Below are 18317 nucleotides of genomic sequence, written 5' to 3'. Positions count from 1 at the left end.
TACCTAGATCATCAATCATTTGTTTTACCCCTCCTGGTGTGTCTACCCCGTTGCATACCTTTGTGTCATCTGCAAAAAGGCACATTTTACCCTCAATTCCATTTGCAATATCACCAATAAAGATATTAAAAAGCACTGGTCCAAGTACAGATCCCTGGGGTACTCCACTTGTAACCTTTCCCTCCTTTGACTGTACTCCGTTTACTACAACTCTCTGTTTTCTGTCCTGCAACCATGCTCTTATCCATTCAACTATCTTAGAATCCAATCCCAAGCTTTCAAGTTTATTTAACAGTCTGCGATGTGGGACAGTGTCAAACATAACCTCATAACATTTTGCATCATTCAGTGAGGAGCATACAGCGAGGAGCCCTAGAAGACAGAAGGAGAAGAAAAGAGAAGAAAGACAGAAGGAGAAAAAAAGAGAAAGACAGAAGGAGAAGAAAGAAGACCAAGAACATGGTAAGTAAAATAAAGATCATTATCTTGGCAGTCAGTGGTTGTTTTAGGGGGAGGGCAGTGCACCAACACATGCCCCCTGTCATTAAACACTAGTGAAAAACATAATAATGTGTATGGGTGGAGGCAGAAGCAGCCTGATCTGTGTCCCACACAGGGACGTAACTATCGGTGTGCCAGTTGTGCCTTGCCCACCGTGCATTTGCACTGTGGGCACACCATCTGGCAGCACCGTTTACCCACCACTGGCTTCTAGCAGCTGAACTACAATGATGAGCTGAGAGACAGGAGGAGAGCGCAGCGCTGAACGCACTCATACTCCATTCTCGGATGACATTTCAATTATGTATAATGGGCATCACAGTGTATGGCATATGTATAATGGGCATCACGGTGTGTGACCTATGTATAATGGACACAATGGATACATAGGCCACACACCGTGATGCCCATTATACATTTGCCACACACAGTGATGCTCAATATACATATGTGGCTCTCTCTGTGTCCCCGCTGTCACTCTCTGTCTGTTGTCACTCTCTCTGTCCTTGCCGGGGACATAGCCAGCAGCTCAGAGTCACTAACCATGCCCCACAGTGGCAAAACGGGGCGTGGCCTCATTGAAATAGGCCACACCCCATATTGCTAGGCCAGGCCTCCAAAAATTGGGCCCGTCGCCCCGCTCCCCCCCCCCTTCCTCCCAGGGCTGCCTCAAGATATTTCCCGGGCTGGTTTTAATTCCCAATCCGCCCCTGCAGAGCGGCACTGCAGGGGCAGACAGGGTGGCAGTTTAATAAACTATCCCAAAAAAAGAGAAATGCTCCAAACAGCAAATACAAAGAGGTATCGGCCTTGTCATGACTGGTGGTAGCAGCTTCAGCACTCCCACTATTTCCTCCTCCATCATCCTCCAAAAATGTGTTTTTATTTTATTTATTAATTTTATTTATTTTTCTTACTTTACACTGGACACAGCCTGTCACACTGGACACAGCCCCTTGGACACTGGACACTGCCCCTGGACACAGCCCCTGGACACTGCCCCTGGACACTGGACACAGCCTGTCACCCTGGACACAGCCTCTGGACAATGGACACAGCCTCTGGACACAGCTCCTGTACACTGGACACAGCCGTCACACTGGACACAGCCCCTGGACAATGGACACAGCCGTCACACTGGACACAGCCTCTGGACACCGCCCCTGGACACAGCTCCTGTACACTGGACAATGGATATATGTCACGCTGGACACTGGATATATGCCGTCACACAATGGTTAGATGTCACACTGGACACTAGATATATGTCGTCACACTGGACACAGGATATATGTCGTCACACTGGACACAGGATATATGTCGTCACACTGGACACAGGATATATGTCGTCACACTGGACACAGGATATATGTCGTCACACTGGACACTGGATATATGTCGTCACAGTGGACACAGGAATTATGTCGTCACACTGGACAATGGATATATGTCACGCTGGACACAGGATATATGCCGGCACACATTACATGTCACACTGGACACAGGATATATGTTGTGACTTGTGACACTGGACACAGGATATATTGTCGTCACACTGGCCACTGGATATATGTCGTCACACTGGACACAGGATATATGTCGTCACACTGGACACTGGATATATGTCGTCACACTGGACACTGGATATATGTCGTCACACTGGACAATGGATATATGCCATGCTGGACACAGGATATATGCCGGCACACATTACATGTCACACTGGACACAGGATATATGTTGTGACTTGTGACACTGGACACAGGATATATTGTCGTCACACTGGACACTGGATAGATGTCGTCACACTGGACACATGATATATGTCGTCACACTGGACAATGGATATATGTCACGCTGGACACAGGATATATGTCGTCACACTGGACAATGGATATATGTCACGCTGGACACATGATATATGTCGTCACACTGGACACAGGATATGTCGTCAGTCGTCACACAGCATACCTCCCAACAGTCCCGATTTTATCGGGACAGTCCCGATTGTCAGGGCCTGTCCCGATGTCCCACCCGCGGGCGGCAGTGTCCCGCGGTGTGGGGGGGCTGTTGGGAGTCCTCCCTGTCAGCTGCTAAGCAGCGGGGAATAAACGCTGTGCGCATGCGCACAGCGTCTATTCCCGCAGCCAGGGGCATGGCTAGAGGCTCACAGAGCCTCTGGGTCATGCCCCCATAGCGGCAAAATGGGGGCGTGGCCTCGCGGGAGAGCCGCAAGTATAGACCACGCCCCCAAATTAGGCCACGCCCCCCGAAAATCATCATCCCGCCTGCAGAGCTTCAAAAGTTGGAAGGTATGACACAGGACAGGACACAGGATATATGTCGTGAGTGACTCGTGACACTGGACAATGGATAAGATATAGGCCGTCACACTGGACACAGCCCCTTGTATTACTGCAGCCCCTGTACACAGTGTACTACTCAGCAGCACTGCAGCCCCTGCGTGTGAGCACTGCAGCACTGAGTTAGTTAGTTAAATCACAAAAAACACAGGGTTCAGTGCTAAATAAATCACAACACAGGGCTTAGGGCTAAATAAATCACAACAGGGCACGGGCCACAGGACAGCCCCTGGACAGTGGACACTGCAGCCCCTGCGTGTGAGCACTGCAGCACCTAGTTAGTTAAATCACACTACAGGGCTCAGGCCTATAAACAGTCACTGACTCTCAAGTCTACAACACAGGGCAGTGAGGGCACAGGTCAGGTCACGGAGCGGAGCACAGCACGGAGCACATGGCACAGAGCACAGCACGGAGCACACGGAGCTTCCCAACCACCCTCTTCCCTCTCCAAGATTGGAGTGAAGATGGCGGGGCGCGCGTGCGTATTTTATAAGATCCCGCTCCCGCGAGAATCCGACAGCGCGATGATGACGTTCGGCCTCGTTATTGGTCCGGAATTCAGGCGGGAACTCCCGAGCCGGCTCGGATCTGCCCCGGATACCCGATATTCGGATCTGTCGATCTCGGGGATCCGGACCCGCTCATCTCTAGTTGTAACCAGTATATAACTGTTTATATACCGTTTTTGTACTTTTCACATTCAACCTGTTTCACCCATAAATAAAAACAGCTTTATTGCAATAAAGTTTTATTGTGCAAATCCTGCTTGTAGGCAGTGACAACATGCAGGGAGACAACCAATGACCCTTGTGCAGATTATCATGTGTAGTTCAAAACGGTTCTGGCCCTTCTAGACTGCAAAAAAAAACATCTCAGAACCGTGTAGGATCCTGCTTTTAAAACGTTTTCAAATGCCGGTATTCTGTAACTGGTAAATTGACTGGGGACCTTTCACATTGCAGCCAGTGGCGTAACTATACATTTTTCTCCCCCCTGCCAAAAAGTTTGTGGCGCCCCCCCCTCCCGGATCCTCTCCAGCGTTTTTTCCCCAGCGTGTGACGTGATGGTGTCACACGCATAACGCAGAAGCTGAAGCAGAAAAAAGACCAGCATACAATGCTGCTTCCCTTGGCTCCGACGCATCCCAGGCCGCCCCAGCACGCCCATCAGGCCACCCATCCTGTACACAGTAGCCAATAGCCGGCTCTGTGTACAGTCAATTGAATTAGTGGGGGAATTTGTCATCTCTGCCATGGCCCCACCTGCTTTGCGGCTGACTAGCCTCCGGTCCTCAGCCAGTGGGCAGCGGCAGGCAGCAGCATGTCAGTGCGTTGATCGGGTGCCGGCGCCCACACAGACCCTGCTGCTGCTTGCTCCCCCAAGCGGCTGCTGGGGCTGCCTTACAGTAGTTATGCCACTGATTGCAGCTGGTACTGTTTCAAAATGCTTAAAAAAGTCAATATACCGGCTTACAAATGCAATGTGAAAGGGGTATTATATAACTTAATTTTTCATGTCGACATTTTGACCTTGTCAACATTTTGACCATCAAGTTATTGTACAGTATGTCAACCTTTTTCATGTAGACCTTTTGATCAAATATATGATGACCTTTTCAGGTAGATCGATTGCCTACCTATCAAGACACTGAAGATCCATCAACTGGAACCACCCTAAGCAAGACACCAATTTGGGGCCCCACTTCCCCAGACTATCCCCAGTATGTGACCGCCCTTCACCACCACCCACAATTGTAGCAGACTGGCTGCCCCCCCAGTCAGAGTGCCGCCCGACCTGGCCCATTGTAGCAGCCGTATGGTAATTATACTAGTGTATTTAAAATCACCCTGCAGCCGCTGGACACATGCGGGCACAGGCAATCACTGACAGCCTGCCGGGGACATTTTATTTAATTGAGCTTGCCATCTGCCGAAAATCAGAAATGTCCGCCCAGCTCGAAGATTCAGCCCATTCGGCTAGCGCCCTGCGACCGCTGGGCTGCTTTGGTTGCATAATGGTATATATAATACTGTTTTTGTTTCAATTTTATTTAATAGCCAGTTGCTAAATATCACAGAAATGTCAGTTACATGGTACGGTAAAAATTTGATCTGAATGACATTATTTCTATGGACAAAACTCATATCCCAACTTTTGATTATGGTAAAGGGACAAATGCGCGCCATTAATAATGACAATGGCGCGCACTTGAAATCATGGGTTGTGGACTTGTTCCATACAATCGGGTCATGCTCTGCTTTTGCCTCTGTGGGGGTATGGCCTACCCCCTGTCCCTTTATCCCAGGGATGACATGTCAGCATACACACCATAGTGTGTGTCAACAGTAGGAAAGTTGGCATAGTGTTTTTTTACAGTATTTAAGCCCTAAACCTAAGCCCACCTTAACTACAGCCTAACAGTAACAATTACCTTCGCCATTCACAATGTTGACATTAAGGGCCTGTATTAAGCCTTACAAAGAGATAAATGTGAGGATAATAAAGAGTGATAGATGTCCAACCAAAATCTAGCTCTCTCTACACATGTAACATCAGCCCCACCTGCAGTGCAGCATGGTTTTGCCCATTTTAAGAACAAATTTGTCCTACGATCATGGCTGAATTATTCCTTGTCTATATTGAGATTGTGGCGGTTGATAAATAAATGTCAACAATCTGGTGTCAACAATCAGAATGTTGATATTCTAAATATCTACATTATTAATTATTATTTATGTACATTCTCTAGCGCCGACAGATTCAGTTGGGAATAAAACCGTAATAAATCAAGACTTGTTAATAATAGAAGAGGTAAGAGGGCCATACTCCGAAGCCTAGCATTTGTAGAATGACTGCATACCCTCCAACATTACATAACAAGACTACACAGCAGTGTGTAGGGTTAGAAAGCCCTTACATATGATCTCTGAGCCTCATGTTTGTGTACTTTTGTCTTTAGAATAGAATTAGTTAAAAATTCAGTAAAATATATATTGAAACGCTGATTGTAGACCTTATTTAACAAGGAATGAGAGTTGATTCTATCTCCAGAAGGGGGCATCGGATACCTAATCTAAAACACAACAATTCACTTAACTCTTTATGACCCACTGCATGTTTCCACTGTATCCCAGTAATGGCACTGGTAATGTCCATTTTTCAGGTTCAGTACACAATGCATTGTCGTTCATACACAAAAACCTTGCGATTTCTTCTAATTCAGCGTTTTTAAACTTTAAAGGCCCATACACACTGGGCGACTTTGAGCTGAAAGTTGCTCAGAAGAGCATGTTTGAGTGGCTTTCAGCTTAAAACCGCCCAGTGTGTATGCCCCGGTAATACCAGCAGATGAGCTGCTTTGAGGACGGCTTTGCATAGCGCTGCGCTATGCAAAGGCATCCTCTCCTCGCTGACGGCGCCGTGCAGGGGGAAAGCCACTCAGTGTGTATGCACTGAGAGGCTTTCCTCCCAGGGATGATAGCGATCATCGCTGTCCATACACACTGGGCGTATTATTATTATTATTATTATTATTATTATTATTATATTGCCTAAATTACATGTTATGTAATATTTCTAGGACTTATGAGAACAGCCTAATCAAAGTTATCTGCTTTTTACAGACTAAATAGTTTCATAGAAATGTAATAGAAAAACCAATATGAATGGTTGCAAATATGCCATCTGATATGCTTAATTGCCCAGTTACTGATTCATTATCAGGATCACGTGTGCTTGAGTAAAGGGGCATACACACGGAGCGATTTTGTGCTATTTTCTAATCTAAGCAATCTGACTAGCTTGCTTAGAAAGTAAGCACAGATCTCTCCGCGTGTATGCCCTGAGAGATTAAATATCTCCTGCTAACTAAGTCAGTGCATGCAGTCAAAATCTAGTCAAATTGCTTAGCAAGTGACTGCAAATCTCTTTGTGTGTACAGAATAAGAGATACTGATCGCAATCTCTCATTCTGAGCCACTACCCGGCCTTTTTTAGCTTAAGCAAAATTGCTTAGCACAAATCTCTGCATGTGTATGTGCTCCCCATGGGAGATCTGGACACCAGGAAATTGCTTACCTTAAATAGCTTAGCAAAATTGCTTAGCACACATCTCTACGTGGTACGCCCCTTTAGATGGTACAAGATAATTGGGTACTTGTGTAGTTTCACGGTGCCATGCTATGCCACGTTGTAAGTGTAGGCTAAGCTACATTGTCAGCATAGGGCAACGGCAACCCAGTGTAGTGTCCCCGCGGCAGACCTGCGTAGTGTCCCCATCAGGCAGCATAGTCACCGTACTGTCCCCGCGAGCTGCAGCTCTGTCCCCGGCGTCCCTGGCAAGCCTAGTGAGCGCCTCTCACACAGCACCGGTAACTGCCGCATCCCCTGCGCTGGTGTTGAGGCGATCATGCGGGCATGGCGGAGAGGCTAATTCGTGTGGCAGGGTATGGCAACCTTGCCTGTGTCTGCTTCGGGGAGACAGTCAGGGTTAGGGGTTCAGTAGCGCGTGCGTCTCCTGCACAAAAAGGGGGTGTGGGCGCAAGTGCGTCTCATGCACAATATAAGATGCATTTGCCAGTGCTCAATGTTACATATTTGCAAATGCCTCCATTTCAAACCCCCACTATCCACGTCAGCACGAAGCCTGTCGTGGGGATGTGGTACGAAGCGTGTCGAGGAGATGCGGTACGAAGCGTGTCGAGGAGATGCGGTACGAAGCATGCCGAGGGGATGCGTCCTCCCAACCTGTTCATACCCCCACTACCCACGTCGCAGTGTGGCGAGCGCAGTGAGCCACCGAGCCCGAAGCGTGGCAAGCGGATGCTGAAAATGAGCCCAAAGCGTGGTGAGTAGAGCGAGCCCTGCGGGAGGACGCGGAATACAAGATCAACGGCCCATCTCTGGGCTCGCTGAGCTCGCCATGCTTCAGTCTCGTTTTACGCGACCCCTTGCTACACTCGCCACGCTTCGGGCTTGGTGGCTCACTGCGCACGCCACACTTTATAAAGTCAACTCCATGCCGACGGGGATATCGGGGGTATGGACAGATCGGGAGGTACCACGTCCCCTCGCCATGCTTCGGGCTGATGTGGGGGTTTGAAATGCGTCCCTTCTTGTGCATGAGATGCAATTGCTCCCACCTCGCTCGCCAAGCTTCGGGCTGACGTGGATAGTGGGGGTGTATCAGGAACACATTCACACCTGTCATGTCAGGCAGGTTAAAAATGGTCAATGGTTCCCACACAATGTAATAAGCGCCGACACCATGCTGACTGACTACGCTAACTGCGTAACACTGACTGACTACGCTAACTGCAGAACGCTGACTGACTACGCTAACTGCGTAACACTGACTGACTACGCTAACTGCAGAACACTGACTGACTACGCTAACTGCAGAACACTGACTGACTACGCTAACTGCGTAACACTGACTGACTACGCTAACTGCAGAACACTGACTGACTACGCTAACTGCAGAACACTGACTGACTACGCTAACTGCGTAAGCTTTGGTTAGGTGCGAACGGAAGTACCGATAATTGTTTTCCATTGTCTCGGGTCAAAAGTAGCGCTACTCAAAAATGTTTAACTCTTCTGGAAAAGCAATATAAATACCTAACACTACAGTACTTCAGGTGACGCAGCTTTTTTGCCTGTGGAATTTAAATCGTCAATATTATTAAATGCAAAACCAGGAGTGGTTTGCATTAAATGGTATGGCTGTTTTAAATTCAGTGTGCAAAAAGTAAAAACAAAACAATGACAATCGGTGGCTTTGAAAAGTGGCAGTCACTTAACCAAACCCCAAACATTATCTAATATTACTAAAGAGCTTCACCCACTTGTGTATAAAAACTGTGTTCATACCATATGCACTCGTACAAATATGTTGTCATCAAGCTTAAGGGATGGTACTGTGGTCCACATGTCCTGGAATGCCTCATCCTTGTACAGCATCATAGAGACAGAGAAGTTCCCATCCTCTGTACTTAAAGTTATAGTTCTGTAAATCAAGTACAATGTTGTTAAAAAAAAAACAAACAATGGGGTCTATTCATGTACAGTAGTTTGGTTGGACACGATTGTTGTCATTACATATCGTATTATTTATATGCGATATGTAGTGAAAACTAAGTAGCTATTCAGATATAATTTCCTTTCCGGTGTAGCAATGTGAAAATGAGGCCACTACGTGATCCTGTCATCAGCTGTGGTCCTCTGAGATATCGCCATCTTGGCAAGCTGGCCCTGTGTCCTAATGAGCATTGGATAAGGGACTACACCACAGAGCAGTGGCGGCAGGGGGGTGGGGGTGAGTGCAGTGAGCTAGCCAAGAGGAGTGTGGGTGCAGAGGGGAGTAAGCAGATTGAGGTGACCCCGGTTCACTTTAAATATATTTACAGGACAAAGCGGCATCAGGGCTGGGGGCAGAGTGAGTCAGCTGTAGGGCAGCAGCAGTCTTCAATTTGGGACCTGGGACTGTTGAGACTAAGAGTGGGATGCATCAAGCTGGGATAAGCGCTGTCCTTTGCAATGATCAGGCTTCATTGACCCGGGATTCCTATCCGCGCATGCTCTAGGACACAATGGGAGGGATCCGATTGGATCCCTGTTACTGAAAATCGTGATAAGAAATCCCGGTCCAAGCTCCAGAATATTGTGGAGCTTTGTGCATATGTAAAATGTGAGCAAACCTCATACAACCCTAGTAAGGCCCTGCACATGGTACCAGGGCTGTCATCAGGGGGGTGCTCTGGGGACAACTGTCCTGGGCCTGGCTACTCTGATAGGATAGGGCCTGGGCCGCTCAATCCCCGCAGCCCACCTGCACCCCCCCTTCCATACAGATGCCCACGGGTCTTCTGGCCGCCATCCCCCCATCAATAGCGGTAGTCCGCAGCCTGCTTCACAGTCATAGTCCCCTGGTAACGATTCTGCCCACTGCGCTGCCTGTGAACAGGCCCCCACCACGCGAGGACGGGCCCGAAGAGCCGCTGCCGCCATCCTGGGCCGATAAAGGTAATTTACGCTAATTGTAACACACCGGGAGGAGAAGGGCCCGGGATTTTGTCAGTCCATCATTTCTGATGGCAGCCCTGCATGGTACGATGTAGATGCCATGCCACGGATAAATAGGTTTTGACATCCATACTTCAGCATCTTTTTTGCACATAGTGGGGCCCATTTATCAACGAGTTTTAGCTATTTAAAACTCGTTGCGTATTAGTGTCTTATTTGCACCAGAACCGCCTGTACACAAGTTTGTAGTGCATTGAGGGCCGGATGACGTAGTTCAGTCATATCACGCCCTGGTCTCTTGCGCTTTCTTATTCAGATTAGTGTTCCTGTCATGCTGCTATAACACACAAATCGCATTTGTGTCATGTCATGCTGTTATAACACACAAATCCAGTGAGGAGTAAGGACGCATTTGTTTTAGCACATTCAGCTGACTGCAAAACATCTGCACTGATACAAACATATGCATGACTGGCTAAGACTATTCTCTTAAAGTTTTGCAAAAGGTATAATTTAAATGATCTAATGCTAAATATAAACCTTACCTTATATCAACACTGATTCTGTTCTCCCCATTTGGCTGCTGTACCATGTAATTAATTGGGTAGCGACAGGCAAACGTAATATTGATATATGATCTTGTTATTACATCAGAGGAATTGCTGTGTATTGTGTTGATAAACACAATATGTGAGTCATCTGAGGCCTGAAATACAACAGTAACATCATTGGTGTTAACTGATATACACTTCTCATTTATCCTAAGGTTTCATGTGAAAGCGAATGCAGATTTTTTAGGGTTACAAAACATTATTTATTTTCTTTTGCAGCAAGGTTGGGCAACGCTGGACCATAGATTGCATGTTGGGCTGGAATTTGGCACTTAAATTACTGTAGCTTTAAATTCTGAGCTCCTCTTCCCTACTTCCCCATCCTGCTAGTGTTCATTCAGGGCCTCTAGGAGTAGGGATCATTAGCGATAATTTATTTTATGTTTTAATTGTTATTTTATTGACTTTATATTTAGGTGCTGCTTGTAGTGGTACACATCTTTATCCTACAGCTGCTGGTCTCCCCTGCTCTTTCGTCTATGGGCTTTGAAACTGTGCAACACTGAGACGGGTGGCGGACGGGTTCCCGACAGTCGGGATCCCAACAGGCATTCACCCTATGTTGAGATCCCGACTGTCAAGACACCAACAGCCTGGTTCCCGACGGCCACCCGCTATTTTCCCTCGTGGGGGTCTACGACCCCCATATAGGGCCCGCAAGGTGCTTAGTTGCACTCACCATGCTGTCTGGGTCCAGCCAGTTGGGATCCCGACATCGGGCTAATGACTGTCGGATCCCGACTGTCGGACCCCTATACCACACCCCACTGAGACATGGTCTTGACCCTGCATGCTGTGATTGCGGCTAGTGCAGTACGCTACCATAAGGTTAACTGTATTTTTCTTTTTCTTTTTACTCTTTCAATGCCCACAATGGGCCTACAGTCCTCTGGTCAGTCAGTCTGAGCATTCACTCCTATGGTGGCAGCTGCTGAAGGTACAATGGTAAGGTGTTGTCCAGCCTTGCTGAAAAAGAAAATAAGATATTTGGTAATTTGCCACTGAATCCTTAAGAAGGCTGCGTTCCCTCCTTCATGGGAGGTTTTGTTTGTGACAATATTTTAAAGAAGTACTGGCATAATGGGGCTGTAGAGGAATTTAATGCTACAGTATTTTAAGTGCCAAATCTGCAATCCCATGGGCCAATGTCACCCTGCTTAAGAGAACAAGGATTCAATTGTAAATGACTAAAAATCCTATTTTTCAGCCCACACAATCTTAGGACTTGTTTATTTGGATCGGTTGGAGTTTTGAGTCTGATATGCCTGGTTTAAGCTCCCAGTTTACAAATCTTTGGGAACTGTTTATTAAGATCTCTACAGTACAAAGATTTACTGCTCATCAGAAAGTTCAAAAATCTTCCTTGTTATTAGTTGAAAAAGAATCCCCAGGGCAGCTGAGCAATGCTTAATTCCCCGGCTTCACCTGCCGGCAGTGGTAAAAGTAGTCATACATAGGTAAAAGCCCTAAATGTATTGCTTTTACCCTTAGGTATCTATGAACAATTGGTTGGTAGCATAATGAAAACTGATAGTATCTTGTTGCGTTAAGGCCCATACACACTAGAAGATACCAGCCGTGGCTGATGAAATTAACCATATTGCCCACAGGTCCCGGTATTGTGCGTACACACTGAACGATATCGGTAAATGATATCGTTCAGTGACCTCACCAGGACCCGCTGAACATGGGTGTCATTGGCTGTATAGCCAAACTGACCTCCATGTTCAGCCGACGGCAAAGGTCATTAACGATGTGGGGAGTGCGCAAGGGTCATTAGACCCTTTCTGAGCAATATCTTTCACAATGTCCTTTAGTGCAGGAATGGGGAACCTTTGGCCCTCCAGCTTTTGTTGAACTACACATCCAAGCATGCCCTTCTACAGTTTTGCTATTTGGCCATGCTAACCCTGTTGTAGGGCCTGCTGGAGGGACGAAGGTTCCCCATCCCTGCTTTAGTCTGTATGTTGCTTTATGTCAGCTTATTTAGCATTGTTCATCATTGCAGTTAGGGGATGAGGTACTTGTGTAGTTTCTTGGCGCCAGTATGGCGCCGTGCGTCTGAGTCCCCTTGCGGGGTTCGCTTCGCTCGCCCACGCTGCGGGCTTGGTGGCTCGCTACGCTCGCCACGCTATTTAAAATCAACTCCATGCCAACATGGATAGTGGAGGTATGAACTATCCATGTTGGCATGGAGTTAAGTTACTTTTTTCAACATAGTTTGTGGCGAGCGTAGAACCCGGAAGTAGCACGGCGCCATGCTGGCGCCGTAAAACTACACAAGTACCGGGGATGATTCCGGTTGGTTTGTAAAAGCAAAATCCTTCATTATTGGGCAAAACCATGTGCACTGCAGATGGGGCAGATGTAACGTGTGCAGAGAGAGTTACATTTGGGTGAGATATTTTGTTTCTGTGCAGAGTAAATACTGGCTGCATTATTCTTACATTGCAATTTAGATTTCAGTTTGAACACATCCCACCCAAATGTATCGCTCTCTGCATATGTTACATCTGCCCCAACTGCGGTGCGCATGGTTTTTCCATTAGAGGAGTTTGCTTTTACAACCCAACCAGAATTAGCTCCTTAATGTGGCTAAGGTTAATGTGCGTGTAATATATTATATTACCATTATAGTACCACAGTCTGTGAAGTTGGTTTGGATGCTAAAAATGTAAGAATCATCTATTTCTCTTCCCCGACATTCTGGATCGTTAAGATGCAAATCAGAAATCTGAAAAACATATGCAAAACATTCAGCAAGCTATACAATTGACATCTCAATATCCCATATGCTATTTGTAATATTAATGAAGAAAATAATGTCACGTATGTATAGCAAAGAAAAGGGAGCTGGCCAGGGTTCCCAAAATATGGGGGGCAAAATGAGTGGGGGTCCCCCATATTTTAGGGACCCCCACACTTTAGGGGAACCCAAACTCATTTTGTCCCTTCCAAAAACTGCGTCCTGCTTAACAGGATGTGTGTAGGCACAAGAAGCTTCATCCCTCTAAACAGGATCCTGTTCAACTGCATCCTGTCAAAAGGCAATGTGTAGATGCAAGAAACGGCATCCTACTAAACAGGTCCTGTTCAACTGCATCCTGTCAAAAGGCAATGGGGTTATTCTGATTCACTCGCAAAGGCACAATGACTCTAATGGATAAAACCATGTGCACTGCAGGTGGAGCTGATGTAACATGTGCAGAGAGAGTTAGATTTGGGTGTTTTATTGTTTCTGTGCAGGGTAAATACTGGTTGTTTTATTTTTACACTGCAATATAGATATCAGTTTGAAGTACAAACCCCACCTAAATCTAACTCTCTCAGCACATGTTACATCAGCCCCACCTGCAGTGCACAAGGTTTTATCCATTAGAGAGTCATTGTGCCTTTGCGAGTGAACCAGAATAACCCCCAATGTGTAGACGCAGCCTAAGAAGCCAATTTACCTACCAGTATGTTTTTGGAGTAAAATACTTCTATTTATGTAAGAAAAAACAGATTATGTTGCCTTTAGCTTACCTCACCATAGTTCTGTGTATTTAATATATATATCAGTAAGCTTAATTTAATGTCTCCTGGATAAGGCTAGATATATTTTTTCTGTATTGGCCTATTGGCTAGCGGTCCAGCAGGAGACTTGAGAACAGGTGGACAGGCTCAGCCAGGCACAGCGGGGAGAGGGCGAGCTGGGGACCAGGCTGCAGTCCCCTTTGGCAACGAGCTATTTTAGTCCCCCTTGGCAACAAGCTATTTTAGTCTCCCTTGGCAACAAGCAATTTCAGTCCCCCTTGGCAACGAGCAATTTCAGTCCCCCTCGGCAATAAGCAATTTCAGTCCCCGTTGGCAACAAGCAATTCTTGAAGTCAGGCACCCACAGAACCTGTGTAATTAATATGTGTCCGGAATTAAAGGGATGAGGTGGTAACCCTAATAATGATTCCCCTGGCATCAAGCATTACGTTCCTAGCAATGAGCATGTAGGTAAGTTGCACTTATGTGTCAAATGTGTCATGGGAATAACGGTTTGCTATATAGTATGTAATGGGCATCATGTGTGACCTTATGAATAATTGGCATTACGGTATGTGGCTCTATGTATAATGGGTATTACAAAGTTCGCTTAAATGTGCAATGGGCATTATGTAATGTTAGGCCGTTCCCCCTTTTCAGCGCGCAAGAGCCTTGCCCTTGCTCCAGACTCCGTGGCACCTAGCTACACCACTGTAGTATAAAGGAGCAAATTTACTAAAGGTTCTAAAAATGAAAAGAGGCAATGTTGCCCATAGGAACCAATCAGATTTTTTCTATAATTTACTATGATGTAATAGAGAAATGATAGATTCTGAGCTAGATGCACTAAGCTTCAAAAGTGATAAAATGGAGAGTGATAAACAGCCAGCCAATCAGCTCCTACCTGCCATGTCACAGATTGTGTTTGAAAAATGTCAGGCAGGAGCTGATTGGTTGGTTTTTTATTACTGTCCATTTTATCACTTTTGAAGCTTAGTCAGGGCCGGCTCTACCACTAGGCAGCTTTAGGCAGCTGCCTAGGGCGCCGGGATCTGGGGGGGCGCCACCAAGTCTGCAAATCAAAAAATCAAGGAATCTATGAGGATCCTTGTTGTATTTAATGCAGGTGGGGGCTGTGGAACTTCTAAGATCTCACCTCTATACTTTCCCTTGAGTCATACTTCCTACATTGCTGCCCCCTCCTCCTTGTACTCTGTTGTCGGTGGCAAAGGGGAGGGTGCAGGGGGGGGGGGGGTAGGTTGAAGTTTTGCCTAGGGTGTTGAGAAGCCTTGCACCGGCCCTGAGCTTAGTGCATCTGGCCTATAATCTGGTTGCTAGCTGTGGACAACCTCACCACATCACTCCCTTTTTAGAAGCTTTAGTAAATTTACCTCATAGAATCTAGTAGTGATTCAAATATATATTCTTGATAATACAGAGTATTATTGGTCTGCTTTTTAAATTACATTCAACTTACAAAAATTGGAGGGCTCTTGGTCATAAAAAAACTGCTTGGAATCTCCACTTCTATTAAGTCCTTTGTGCAAATGACGGTTTCATTGATTTCTGCATAAAGATTAAGAATGTCATCACAGAATTTACATCATTACAAAAAGAAACTGTATATAGAAAAGAAAAAAGCAACTACCAATACAGAACATAGCAGTATATGGTTAGCATTACTGCCTCACAGCACCATACCTCCCAACAGTCCCAATTAACGTGGGAAAGTCCCAGATTTCGGGGGCTTTTCTGCATCCCTCCCACAGCCAGCAGTGTCCCATGGCGGGGGAAGGGGACCTGTTGGGAGTCCCCCCTGTCAGCTTCTGAGCAGCGGTGAATAAACGCTGTGCGCAGACAGGGGCTGGGGGCATGGCTAGAGGCTCCCAAAGCCTCTGGGCCCTGCCCCCACAGCAGCAAAACGGGGGACGCGCACTCGACGTATGCCTGTGTCCCTCTTCAGGGACAATCAAAGTTGGAAGGTATGCAGCACCGAGGTTATGGTTTAGATTCCCACCATGGCCCTAACTGCATGGCGTTTGTATATTATCCCTGTGCCTCCTGGTACTCTGATTCCCAAAATCCAAAAATATACTGGTAGGTTAATTGGCTTCCAAAGAGAATGTGTGTGTGCATGTACATGTGGTAGGGATTATAGATTGTAAACTCCACTGGGACAGGGACTGATGCGAGTGTTCAAATATTCTCTGTAAAGCGCTGTAGAATAGGTGTGTGCTATTTAAGAAACTGTTAATAAATAAATAAGGGATACTCAACTGTAGGTGCCGTTGTAGATAGTGGGGCGGACATAATGGTATGGTAATGGAGGGCAGGAAAGCACATTAGGGAAAAGGCTCACATATTTGAGCGGTTGTAATACATACACCTCTTTTTAACTAACGTAATAAAAGTTACATTTTAGAAATTGTGAATATATCAGTTGGCCGTCCCCCTAACATACTTTCAGAGTGCACCCCAAGAATCTCCTCCTTTTTTCACACAACAAGTACCAATATGTATATTCAGTCAAACATATCTTTAAGATATATAACTATATATACTATATAACTATATAAATAAATCTCAGAATATAATTGTGTAGATTAAATTATGAAATGTGTTCCATTAACATAAAAGCGAATAAGAGCATTTTTTACACAACTACTGGGAAAGAATTGACAGCGGTAATATATAATCCGTGCTATATAATCCGTGCTATATAATCCGTGCGTTGCGTTCATTTAGTAGCAGTTATTCATTTGGTACACGTTTTACACAGCGCAGAAAAGTCATTTTCATCGGTCCCTTCCCCAGTGTAAAAAAGCTATTTCTATACCACAATATGGTATTGTTACAGGTGCTAAAATGGGAATGCCCGTCCCAGTTAAAATCAAGAAAAAAGACATTAAAAAAACAGCGCTAATATGAGGAAGATTAAGAATAAAATAGAATATCACAAAGCGCATCAATTACTAAAGATAACTATACAAAAAGCAAGATATAATAAAATAATATAACCATTTGAACACTATTTACAAATGGCTTTGTGTGAGAAATAAATAATGCACGCGTCTCCAATATCTTGGTGATAATCGATTTTATTTTATTTTAATCTTCCTCAATTTAGAGCTGTTTTTGCATGTCCTTTTTTGTTCTCCAGTGGAGTTTACAATCTATGGGTGTTAATCTGGCCATGGGGCAGGTGCGAGGGTGTTCGGCTCCTCCTTGCAAAAAGAAAAATTTCTTACCTTATAAAACAGTGAACACTATAGGCATGCACCACACAAGTAATGTGCTCTCAAATTATGCCACACAGTAGCAAAATCTTATTCATATTACACCGTATGTAGTGCCACGAATTCACATTATACCACACATCAGTTTTCCTTATTCCTGTTACTTATGCTTTTCAGGCAGTTGTACCCTTTATACACATTATGCCACACAGCTTTGCCCATATTGCCAATAGTAGTAATGTATTTTACAGATAATGCCCACATTAATACTTTTTACACATAGGGCCTTATTCAGATCTAAGATCAGTTCAAATTTGTTTGGAAAATGGGCAAAACCATGTGCACTGCAGGTGGGGCAGACGTAACCTGTGCAAAGAGAGTTAAATTTGGGTGGGGTGTGTTGAAACTGAAATCTAAATTGCAGTGTAATTTTAATGCAGCCAGTATTTACCCTGCACAGAAACAAAATAACTCACACAAACCTAACTCTCTCTACACATGTTACATCTGCCCCACCTGCAGTGCACATGGTTTTGCCCATTTTCCAAACAAATTTGTACTGAGCTCAGATCTGAATAAGGCCCATAATGCAAACAGTAATGCCATTTATACATAATTACCAGTCACACATACTGCCCACAATAATGCTGCTAACAGTATAATGCCCACAAAAATGGCACTTACACATAACACACCCAGTAATGGTGCTTACACATAATGCTGCTTATGCATAACGCCCAGAGTACAGCAAAATGCTAACCATAATGTCACTTACATTTAATGCCCAAAGTAGTGCCCACATAATGCCCCCTTCCTTCTCTATAATATGCAGCCTGCCACCTCCCCAACCCCTAGTAGTAAGTTATCTTCCTTCCGGCTGCTCAGCTCCTCCTCCAGTCTCCCCTGTGTCTGTGGCAGCTGCTTCCCGTTCCAGTCTGACAGCAGACATGGGTCCTCGCACGTTGCCGATCGGTGGGAGGCTGCAGGCATACTCTGTGGACAGCACAATGACAGCAGCTTCATGATGCTGTCTGTGGGGAGTGTATGCCCAGCTGCCTGTGCAG

The 18317-nt window shown here is 45.6% G+C and overlaps 1 protein-coding gene and 1 long non-coding RNA gene across 3 annotated transcripts in view; one reads left to right on the top strand and one right to left on the bottom strand.

The window, feature by feature from the left end:
- LOC146063553 (pancreatic secretory granule membrane major glycoprotein GP2-like) overlaps positions 1–18291 on the bottom strand; it is a 27937-nt gene extending 9646 nt beyond the window's left edge. Inside the window, exons 1-5 of one of the 2 annotated variants that reach the window (XM_083176028.1) lie at positions 18029–18288; positions 15495–15583; positions 13131–13235; positions 10436–10596; positions 8739–8874 (exon numbers count right to left, since the gene is read on the bottom strand). In XM_083176028.1, the coding sequence (XP_083032154.1) occupies positions 8739–8874; positions 10436–10596; positions 13131–13235; positions 15495–15518 (426 nt within the window). In that variant the 5' untranslated portion in view covers positions 15519–15583; positions 18029–18288. Of the gene's footprint in view, positions 1–8738; positions 8875–10435; positions 10597–13130; positions 13236–15494; positions 15584–18028 lie in introns of both variants that reach the window. The other variant, XM_083176026.1, reaches the window with a different exon arrangement.
- LOC146063554 (uncharacterized) overlaps positions 1–18317 on the top strand; it is a 39267-nt gene that overhangs the window by 10747 nt on the left and 10203 nt on the right. The gene's annotated exons all lie outside the window — the stretch shown is intronic.

Source organism: Crinia signifera, chromosome 3, assembly GCF_055691185.1.
Source record: "Crinia signifera chromosome 3, ASM5569118v1, whole genome shotgun sequence".
Taxonomy (NCBI): domain Eukaryota; kingdom Metazoa; phylum Chordata; class Amphibia; order Anura; family Myobatrachidae; genus Crinia; species Crinia signifera.
The sequence above is the reverse complement of the archived record's forward strand: the minus strand, read 5'-3'. Positions and strand labels throughout refer to the sequence as shown.